We start from the raw sequence: 12237 nt of genomic DNA, 5'->3' as shown, positions 1-12237 counted from the left end.
ATTTTTTTCTAATATGGATTTTTGCCATAATTTCAAAAAGTTTTCATCCGTAGGTACAGAGAAAAAGTGTACCTTCTCTCCCACACAGCACAATATATTGCTGTAAGCTTACCTCAAGCTTACATGCAATTTTTGTAAGCTAACCCTGTAAGCTTCAGGTAAGGTCGAGGTAATATAAAAATGTCCGGATAAACTTCCGAAAACCCCCCCCCTTCCAATTTTAATGAAACTTGGTATACTTACGTAATTTGATGCGCTGATCACGAAAATGATAGTGAAAATTACCGCAAATTTCATTTTTATGGTGAAAACCATAAAAAACACCATAAAATTATGGTTTTTTGCGTTTAACTCGTAAAAAACGCAAAATTAAAAAAAATCGTTCTTACAAAAGTTGTAGAGCTTCTAAAAATGAATATTTTATGTCCTATACATTTTTTACCAAAAGTCATTAGTTTTCGAGAAAAATGCAAAATATTTAAAAACGGTGAAAATCACCAACTTCTAGCTATTATCCACAAGAGGCAGATGTCTTATGTGACGGACAATATCTTTTAATAAAAAACCTTCTACTCTTTGCTGTGCAGGGCTATTTCCAAAAGAACTTTTAGGGGAAGACATGTTGGAGAAGGGGGGTCGGGGTGGGTTCCGTACCTTCCAGTACCATTAAGAATGTGAATTTGACTGTCTGTCTGTTTTGAAAGAGAGCAACGATACTAGGGAAGGCGGGCTTCGCCCGCCTCTGCATTCTTTGCTGTGCAGGGCTACTTCCATAAGACCTTTTAGGGGAAGACATCTTGGAGGAGGGGGGTCGGGGTGGGTTCCGTACCTTCCAGTTTTAATTTTTTTTAATTTTGCGTTTTTTACGAGTTAAACGCAAAAAACCATAATTTTATGGTTTTCACCATAAAAATGAAATTTGCGGTAATTTTCACTATCATTTTCGTGATCAGCGCATCAAATTACGTAAGTATACCAAGTTTCATTAAAATCGGAAGGGGGGGGGTTTCGGAAGTGCACCCAAATGTCCTCCATACAGTAAGCTTACACAGTAATGTCATGGTTAACTTACATTGTAAAGTCATGGTAAGCTTACACGGTAACATCACTGTACGGTTACAGTAAGCTTACACGGTAAGCTTATATTAATTGCTAATGTGACGTCCCGAGATGTTTCGAGCTCACATTTTTCTCTTTTATTTTCATTCGATGAATGCAGAAAGATCTATCTTAATACTAACCTATTAATGTATATATGGAAACGTGTTGAATGTGTGTAAATGTGTATGTTTGCATTGTAAGAATTTAATTACTTGTCACCTTTATTTTTATGTAAAAATTAACCTTGTTTGAATTTAACCACGTAATTATTAACTGTCTAGTTATAAGTATTAAATATTATTATTTTATTTTTCTTAATATTCATTTCTTAATTTATAGATAGAAAATCTTCTTGCTTGGTTGGGTTTTCCCCATTTTTAGGGTTTCGTGGCCCATGGCCGAAAGCCTTATAGTTTCACTTTGGCGTCCGTCTGTCCGTAGTATATTTTGAGGCACCACAGCTCTCAAAATCAAATTTTAGTGCACAGATCCCAAATTAAAATTTTGGGGCACCACAGATCCCAAATTCGAATTTTGGGGGCCCACAGATCCCAAATTCAAATTTTGGGGCCCCACAGATCCCAAATTAAACTTTTGGGGCACCACAGATCCCAAATTCGAATTTTGGGGGCACCAGAGATCCCAAATTCGAATTTTGTGGCACCATAGCTCCCAAATTCGAATTTTTGGGCCCCACAGATCCCAAATTCGAATTTTGGGCAAACATAGCTTCCAAATTCGAATTTTGGGGCACCACAGATCCTAAATTCAAATTTTGGGGCACCATAGCTCCCAAATTCAAATTTTGGGGCCCCACAGATCCCAAATCTCCATTTACTGAATGGACATTACATGAATGGACATTACATGTCCCATTAATTAACATGCCCCTATAATTGACATGTCCCAGTAGTTGACCTGTCTCAGTAGTTGACATGTCCCAATAGTAGACATGTCCATATAGTTGACATGTCCCTATAGTTGACATGTCCCAGTAGTTGACATGTCCCAATAGTTGACATGTCTCTATAGTTGACATGTCCAAGAGTTGACATGTCTTAATAGTGGACATTATCGAATGGACATTTTACCTAATATTTTTGTTTGTGAATCAAAAAAGATAAATGATAGAAGAAAGACCTCCACTCCACAGCCACTCTTTCTTTTTTCTTTCATTTACCTTTTTGAATTTTGATTTTGCCAATTTTTGATTTTCTTCGAATGCCATTTTTTAAAAATTTTTTTTAATTAAAATTTAAAGCGCCACGAAACCCTAGATGTAGGCGCAATTGCGCCTAGTTCTTTTCCTATTTTTTGATATAATTTACAATCCTTACAAAATATATATACAGATTAAGTTCCTTTTCATCCTTAAAATTTTAAAAGCAATCCCTGGCCAAGTATAAAATTATAAAAAGAGGCATCTGTAAGGAAATCTTACTTATCGCCATGTGTCTGTAAACGAACTAAAATAACATTATAAAACAGTAAATGGGTTTTAAGTTGAGAACGCCAGATTACTTTTATTGGGCTTATTGTTCCATATTCAATATTCCGAAACATCGGAAATCGTAAAGACACTTTGGTCGGGTTCTTTGGGACCGACCCTTGGCAGGGACAGTAAGACTCAAAAGTATGTGAATTTTTCTAATTATCTTAGAAAAAGGGCTGGGCCCAAGTACCTCCCCATTTTCCCCCAAAATTCTTCTAACTTCCCTCTCCAAAAATTACCAAAAAGTGGGAAAAATGCAAGAGGCAAAGAGGATTCTTTTGATCATTTTTTAGTTAGTCTCTAATTAACCTTAGAAAAGTTAAGCCGAATCTTAAAATTAACGCGATACTTCGGTTACGAAACTTTTTCAATACGCAGTCCAAAATAATACAGGCTGAAAACGCGTTCTGAAATAACCCGTATAATTAATACCGAAAACTTTCCGGTTAAATAATTCGATTAAATTCTTCAGGGTTAATAATTCACTTAATATTTCTATTAATAATTCTTTTAATAATTATAATTCTTAACTATCTTACTAATGTTTTCTATATAAAGTAAATAACAAAATTGCAGAAATTGTAGGAAATAAGTATCAGTTCGAATTTTAAAGATAAATAATAATTTAGTGAATATTTGTACACCAATCCGAAAGAACTAACATCACATCTTTTATTAAAACCATAGTAAGTAAATTAAAATTGGTTCTTCCTTATTTATTTTCCTTTCCATCTTTAAATTTTCAGGATAGAACAAGGTGAGCTTCAGCTCTTTAGATCTAGCAAGTCCCACAACTTTCGATCGCTTACCGCTCGGTGATCGAAATTAAACTTCTTTTCTAATTAATTTAAAATAGTGCACGGCAATATAGCCGTGACGTAACACTAACAAAGAACAAAGTATTAATTTATCAACTTACAGTAAACAATAAATTGTTTTGCACAATTATATTTATTTTATCATTTATATAAAAACCCCGGTAGGGTTTGCTTAAAAAAATTTACTGCGCATTCGTAAGTGCCATAGAAAGCTACTGCGCATAAATATTTTAAAAAAATTATTTATTGATACCTTTGAAAACTTGCCGTGTAAGCTTACTGTAATCTTACCATGACTTTACAATGTAAGTTAACCATGACATTACTGTGTAAGCTTACTGTATGGCGGACATTTTTATATTACCTCGACCTTACCTGAAGCTTACAGGGTTAGCTTACAAAAATTTCATGTAAGCTTGAGGTAAGCTTACAGCAATATACTGTGCTGTGTGGGCTGGATTACTTTGGTAACCTGATGAACAACCAGGAGCAATACACTTCATCATATTAATTCACTTTTCTTTTATCCATTTATTAAGTAATTAAACAAATAAATAATGACATGTCAGTAATGTAAAAAAACGAACGAAACGAATAAACAAACAGTAAACAATACTACAGGTTAGAATAGAGCGGACAAAGTTACTACTAGCGATACCTCGTGGCCATTTTCAACACATTTGACACATTGCAAGTAATACGAGTCACCGGGGTGAATGCTGTACATAAATGTTTCTTTGTATCTAATGATACAAAAGTGTTAAGTTACATTAATTTTTTTCTTTATTCTGCTTAAAGTACTTGATGAACTGTAAGTTTGTACAAAATTTCATTAATATTCATTAATTATTGTGGAGTATAGATTAAAATAACTGATTTTGGCACTCCAAAGTAATTTTTTAACCTCTTCATTTTTTTGTGATATCTCTTTAAAAAATTAATTTTAGAAGAGTTCAAATATTAAGTTTTGAGCTCTATACATTTGTTATTAAGAAACAAAAAAAATTTTTTGATGTATATTAACAGTTTCTATAAAAAATTAATAAATATTTCAAAAGTACATTCGGGGTTAGGTGGCGCGGTTATCTGAAAATTTCTTTAAATATTAATAAAATGAAGTTGATTATATGAAATTTACACATTAATAAGCACCAATAACAATCCTATTCAAAAAATTTAACCGAATAATGGTTTTTCAATATTCACAGCATTATTATCAAAAAAAAATATTTTTTGGTAATTTTACGATTTCATTTAAATCAAATTTCATTTAATTTAAATGAAATTTTCTAATTTTTAAATTTAAAATAATTTTATTATAAAATTACAGTACAAGACTTATTTTGTTAAGTCTTATATTATTTAAACTTAAAATCATATAATTTAATTTTAATTTCACTCCTGCGCAACGCAACCCCGGGCCGGGGTTGCTTGGCGCGCTTTGCACAGCTTCAAATAATGTGGTATAAAAATAAAAGTATTATATATATTTCAACTTTCTTTTTTTTAATTAAAGCTGATATGTTACAATAAGTTTTCTATACATTAACTTTTTAAAAAAAGCAAAAATGAGTGAGTTACACAACAAAGAGTAAAATGTGCGCCAAGTAACCCCGGCCTCCCCTACCTAAGAGACTGCCAAGTTTTACTTCTATCGGTCAAACCGTTCTTACGTGATGCTGGGACAAAATATTTCGTACATACATACATTCAGACATAAATTTTTTTATGGACATTTTTTGACTCCTTGTTGTTCATAACGACAAACTATGTCAAAAATTTTGGATTCTGAGCAGTGTACAATATACAATCAAATTTGAAGAAAATTTTTTCAAAAAGGAACACTTTTATTACATCAACATACTATTGTTTTGACTGAGACATCAGTTTTCAATATGTTCCAGACAACTCAGGCATATCCTTCTGTTTATAGGAATCAAAACGACTATAATGATTTTAATTTTAGGATAACCCTACTGAAAATCCCTGTACAAGATCTTGTACAATTTCCTGTACAGGATCAGCAACTGAACTTGTACAAGTTCTGACCAGTTCATGTACAGGAAAATGCGTACGAATTTGGAACAAGTTCATGTGTCAGATCTTGTACAAAATCTGGTGCAAGATCTTGTACAAGAAAAATACTTGTACAAGAAAATGTGCATGATCTTGTACAATTTCATGTATAAGTACTTGTACATGAACACGTCCATGTTCGTACACATTTTTTTTTCTTTACTAAAAATTAAAAACTTCAAAGGCTGCGCAATAGTTTCTTTAACCTTTACAGCTGCGCAACAGTTTTTAGCATGCATGAGTTACGAATCTTAGTGGTTAAAAATTATCAAAATCTCAAATTTTATTAAAAAAAAAATTTTACAACTAAACATGTGCAAGAACTTATACATGAAAGTGTACAAGATCATGTACATTTTCTTGTACAAGTATCTTTCTTGTATAAGATCTTGCACCAGATCTTGTACAAGATCTCACACATAAATTTGTTCTAAATTCGTATGCATTTTCCTGTACAGGAACTGGTCAGAACTTGTACCAGTTCAGTTGCTGATCCTGTACAGGAAATTGTACAAGAACTTATACAGGGATTTTCAGTAGGGAATATTAAAGGAAAGTGACTATTTTTTCACACAATTTAGCCAGCAAGCTTATATTTGATTAAATATAATGTTTTTTTATTACCTTCAAATCGATGATTCACTCGTGTCAAACCGCTGGCAATTAAAATTGTCCGTTTAGTATGGAGATATTTCACGTCCAATTATTATACCAGACAAAAAAATTATATTCACCCGGACAGCACCGAAACTTCCCTGAACCTTGATTGAACCTCGCTTGACGAGGTTCGGGAACTTGAGTCGCAGGTCTGTTAACCTGGCTTGTCCACATTGTCCGATCTGGATAAAACCTATTTGAAAATTAAGGGCTAATTTAAGGCTAATTTAATGCCCTAATGACGAATTTAATGCTCGGCATTTTCTTTAAAAAACTTGTGGACAAGCTAGCTTAACATTAAGGTGGCTTGTCCACACAATGAAGGAGCACTCGTAGAAAGGTCTATTATAGGTCAAAATTTAGGGCTTTTTTAAGGCTCCTCAATGCTCTATTGCCGAATTTTATGCCGGCATTATTTCGCGAAATATTTGCAAAAATTCAATTTTTACGTTATCTCAGTTTGTCCACATCATGAAGGAACACTCGTAGGAAGGTCTACTATGGATCAAAATTTAGGGCTTTTTCAAGGCTCTTGAATGCTGTATTGTGGAATTTAATGCCGGCATTATTTCGCGAAATATTTGCAAAAATTCAATTTTTACGTTATCTCAGTTTGTCCACACAATGAAGGAGCACTCATAGGAAGCTCTACTATGGATCAAAATTTAGGGCTTTTTTAAGGCTCCGCAATGCTTTATTGCCGAATTTAATGCCGGCATAATTTCGCGAAATATTTGCAAAAATTTAACTTTTACTTGATAAGCTTGCCCATTTCTGCTGCTACTCAGCCACTAGTCAGACCCTAAATAGCGTCGCTCGTCTGAAAAGTCTAGCCAAAAAGGTCGTTAATCCTAGAAATACCACTTCCACGAAAAAAGTTTTTATATATGCTAACATTTAACTTGACGTCAAGCTGGATCTGAATTAGTAGTTTTCTACTGATGAAAGAGTGCGTATTCGTTTACTAATTGAATTAGTAACAGTTTTGACTAATTTGTAGTAAAAAAACTACTAATTGCTAGTAGAAAACTACTAATTTATGGAGTAAGTCGTATTTTTTACTTTTTTAAATTAGTAAGCCGATTTACTCCATGAATTAGTAGTTTTTTTTACTAAAAATTAGTCAAAACTGTTACTAATTCAATTGGTAAACGAATACGCACTCTTTAATTAGTAGAAAACTACTAATTCAGATTTAGAGAGTAGGGTTCTCAACTAAGACTATTTAAATTTTTCAAAAACCACCCCTAAGTTCAAAAAAACATCTCCAATTATTAAAACTTGATTTAACCAAACAATAATCATATAGGACTTAGGAGCTAAATTAGTGTTCTTCAATAGCACAAAATTGACTTTTTAAAAATGCACTCCCAAGCACCCCAACCATGTAACTGATAGAAAACCAAACACAAAACCTACCCTCAAATAATTCAAACTTAATATTTTCAAAAAACAAACACATACACATTTAGAGTTCTTAAAAAGCACTTAATTAGATGTTCAAAAATGATCCACCAATTTCAAAAACTACCCCTGAGTAGAATCAACTCAATTTTTTCAAAAAAAAGTACTAAAGAATTTGGGGCTCATAAATAGCACTAAATTGGATGTTCAAAATTGATCCACCAATTTTAAAAACTACACATAATTAGTTCAAACACAATGTTTTCCAAAAACAAGTACTTATGAATTTAGGGCTAATTTAAGGCTCTTAAATAGAACTAAATTAAATGTTCGAAAATGATCCACTAACTTCAAAAACTACTCCTGGGTAGTTCTAACTCAATTTTTTCAAAAAACAAGTACTTAGAAATTAAGGTTAATATAAGGCTCTTAAATAGAACTAAATAAATGTTCAAAAGTGATCCACTAATTTTAAAAACTATACATGAGTATTTCAAACTCAATTTTTTCATGAAAAAGTACTTAGGAATTTAGGGATAATTTATGGCTCTTTACGAGCACCGATCCACCAACATCAAAAACTTCGCCTCAGTAGTTCAAAAATTTCTTTTACATTTTTATATCGAAAATAACAATTTTTAATAAACAAATTATTTTTTTTAAACTGTCAAAGCTATTATTTTTACTTTTTTTTATTTTTACATACCTGAAAATAGTAAGAATATTTTGCAAAAAAAAATTTCGAGTAGTCATCCAAAAAGGGTAATCAGATTATCAGTAAAACATTTTGCAAAGTATTTTAGTAGTATTTCCATGTATGTAAATATAAAAAAAGTAAAACAACGGGTCTAAAGTTAGAAAAAATAATTTGTTTATAAAAAAATCGTTATTTTCTATAAAAAAATTCAAAAATAAAATTTTGAACTAGTCGGGGGTAGTTTTTAGGATTGGTAGATCATTTTTAAACAGACAATACAGTGCTATTTACGAGCAATAAATAAGCAAGTAATTCTTAAGTGCTTATTTTTTAAAAAAATTTTTCAGACTTGCTAAGGTAGTGTTAAATTTGGCATAAAAGCATTAAAGAGTTTTAAATAAGACCTACATTTTGACATCTAGAAGATCTTCCTAAAAGTATTCCTTCAATGTGTGGACAAACTAATATAGCGTTAAATTTGAATTTTTGCAAATAATTCGCGAAATAATGCCGGCATAAAATTCGGCAATAGAGCATTGAGGAGCCTTAAAAAAGCCCTAAATTTTGACCTATAATAGACCTTCCTACGAGTGTTCCTTCATGATGTGGACAAACTGAGATAACGTAAAAATTGAATTTTTGCAAATAATTCGCGAAATAATGCCGGCATAAAATTCGGCAATAGAGCATTGAGGAGCCTTAAAAAAGCCCTAAATTTTGACCTATAATAGACCTTTCTACGAGTGCTCCTTCATTGTGTGGGCAAGCCACCTTAATGTTAAGCTAGCTTGTCCACAAGTTTTTTAAAGAAAATGCCGAGCATTAAATTCGTCATTAGGGCATTAAATTAGCCCTTAATTTTCAAATAGGTTCTATCCAGATCGGACAATGTGGACAAGCCAGGTTAACGGACCTTTGAGTCGCGAGGTCCAAACGAGGTTGAGTTGATGTTTAAATGTCCGCGCATAATAAAGGTCAGTCACAGATTTAAATTTCTGTTAAATATTAAAATTAAAGATTCTTGGCATACTGTGAGGGGATATTTAAGGAAATTAAAAATTCAAGATTTGTTAAATGTAATCGTTAAATATTCTGGAAATTTAGAAGGAGCATACTTAATAATTCGTTAATTAATTATTTTTAACGAAAATTTGACAAAAAAATTATTTTCTCATTGTGATATTGTTTTGTGCTACGAATAAATTTTTGGTAAATTTTCGTAGTAAAAAAAATCAACTAATTATTACGGTATTTAGTTAATTAATTTTTTTGGAGAGAAAATTTGACAAAAAAGTTATTTTCTTATCGTGATAATTTTTTTAGGCCACAAAATATTTTTTTACAGAGAAAATTTAAAAATGATTAAATTTCTCATCTTGATATTATTTTTGTGCTACAAATATTTTTTTGTTACATTTTCGTAGTAAAAAAATGAAGTAACTAATAATTACGTTATTTAGTTAATGAATTTATTTACAGAGAAAATTTGCCAAAAAATTATTTTCTCATCGTGATATTTTTTTTGAGCTACCAATAATTTTTTTACAAAGAAAATTTTAAAAAATTATTTCCTCATGTTGAAATTTTTTTTGTGCTACGAGTAAGTTTTTTTGTTAATTATTTTCTCATCGTGATATTTTTTTAGGCCACAAATAATTGTCTTGAAAAAAATTTTTTTACTACGAATATTTAACAAAAAAATTATTTTTTAATGGTAATATTTTTTTTGACCACAAATTTTTTTTTGTCAAATTTTCGTTAAAAATAATTAATTAACGAATTATTAAGTATGACATTATGTTATTAATAATTATTTATGAAATTAATTATTTATTAAGTTAATTATTTGTCATATTTAAAATAAAATAAAATATCTAATAAAATCAAATTTTTTAAATGTTACCGCGCTGCGCTGATGGCTCAGCTTTGGACTTTAGTTCGCTCAACGCCACAGGGAGGGCGAACATCATAACTGTTTCTCGCAGTTGAGGTGCCATTAGATTGGTATATAAGCAGTGATCGAAAATTTTTTTTCTGCCCGATGTCTCTCCTATTTATTGGATTTGAGACAAATTCTTTTTTGGAAGAAATGGTTTCACTAATACTTTGATGACCATTTTTTTATTTTAATTTAATTATTAATTTTTCCCATTGAGTTTTTAAATTCATTTGCATTCTTTTTATTTTTCCGTATTTATGCTCCTTCTAAATTTCCAGAATATTTAACGATTACATTTAACAAATCTTGAATTTTTAATTTCCTTAAATATCCCCTCACAATATGCCAAGAATCTTTAATTTTAATATTTAACAGAAATTCAAATTCAATATTCAGCCAACCTCTGTGACTGACCTTTATTATGCGCGGACATTTAAACATCAACTCAACCTCGTTTGGACCTCGCGACTCAAGTTCCCGAACCTCGTCAAGCGAGGTTCAGTCAAGGTTCAGGAAAGTTTCGGTGCTGTCCGGGCAGTTCACAATAATTTGAGTTTCAAATCCATCAGATTGATTTCCATTTCTGATTAATAATAATTCTCTTTAATTTAAGAAAGGCTTATACTTTTGAACCTTCAAACTTGAAAAATAAGGTTAAAATGCTAGCGTGCACATGTTAACCTATTATTTATACTGATTACATAGAGATTATCGAACACATTGATAAAAAAATTTTCACACAAAACCAAGTAAATGAGAGTTTTATCTCTCACAATATAGAACATCCAAAAACTTTTAAACTGAACACAGAAATAGGGGAGAGGCGGAAAACACGACTGTACACTTCAACTCGGTTTCAAACATATAAGACTTTAGATTTACTTTAGGTCAGGTTATGTTGAGTAAACTTATAAACTTCAAATAATTGCACTAAGTTATATATTTATTTTATCCACTTTTTTTGTTGATTATTAACATTGTTTACTATTTTCGTTGACAATCTTTGGTAATAATCAATCTTCATCACACTCAAATTTTCATTCTGTAAAATAATTAAAATCAATATGTATATATATATATATATATATATATATAACTCAAATAATAATAATTTGTTTCAAATAAATGTTTATATAAATTTGACTATTTGTATCACATATTTTTCATTGCAATGAAGAAAAGTACAGTAGATCCTCGATTATCCGAGGTAATATGGGGAAGGGGTACCTCGGATAATCGAAAACTCGGATAACACGGAAGAACTAAAAAATCCCAACATTTGGATTATTTTTTATGTATTTAAAGAATTATATTACAATACATATTACAATAAAATTTAATGACAAAAATAAAGAAATAGTTTAAAGCCAACGAACATAAATAAATCTTTTTGTTATAAAACTATGTTATTGCATAACAAGTAACTTCTCAAAAATGCGACTGAAGAAATTTCGTTATAAAAGATTGTTTCAAACTGCTAATTCATTTTTTTTGCTGCTATATCTCGCCATCTTTTTTAGATTATATAATAACCATTGACATTTCTTTTAGTCTGTGACACGCAGTCTTGGAGAATTCCACTAATTATTACTCAACTGAAGCTGTCCAAGTTTTATCTTTCGAATAAAGAAGAAAACAATATTTACACTAATTAAAAAAATAAGTTTATTGTAATTTTTTTTTATAATTTTCAGATGTATATGTTTTTACTGTAAATTATAGCAATTAAATTAATTGTTTTTATAAATTTAAATCTTAATGAATAAATATGCATCATGTGGACTCCAGATTTCCGAAAGATGCCCTTCCGAAAACCCAAATTTCCGATGTTGAATTTCCCGAAATCCTTTTCCCGAACCTTTATGTACCCGAAAAATAAAAAAATTCTATTTGTAAGTTACAATAGAATAAAATATTATTTCCTTTGACAATACAAAATAGTTGTTTCTTGTCCAGATATACCCATATTTACACTACACTATTTACATTTTTACATTAACTTTCTATTTTATCGTTTTTCTAAGAAAACGACGACGGTGAAAGGCGATATATG

General features: G+C 30.7%; 1 protein-coding gene across 1 annotated transcript in view; it reads left to right on the top strand.

Annotated features, from left to right (window-relative positions):
* Positions 1-11931, top strand: part of LOC127278579 (uncharacterized) — a 166022-nt gene extending 154091 nt beyond the window's left edge. The window contains exon 8 of the mRNA XM_051300359.1: positions 11736-11931. Coding sequence (XP_051156316.1) covers positions 11736-11768 — 33 coding nt within the window. The 3' untranslated portion in view covers positions 11769-11931. The remainder of the gene's footprint in view (positions 1-11735) is intronic.
* The last annotated feature ends 306 nt before the right edge of the window (positions 11932-12237 follow it).

The sequence above is a fragment of the Leptopilina boulardi genome, unplaced genomic scaffold (genome assembly GCF_019393585.1).
Source record: "Leptopilina boulardi isolate dan_hultmark-lab unplaced genomic scaffold, ZJU_Lbou_2.1 LbouV2_208, whole genome shotgun sequence".
In the NCBI taxonomy this organism is placed as follows: Eukaryota; Metazoa; Arthropoda; class Insecta; order Hymenoptera; family Figitidae; genus Leptopilina; species Leptopilina boulardi.
The sequence above is the reverse complement of the archived record's forward strand: the minus strand, read 5'-3'. Positions and strand labels throughout refer to the sequence as shown.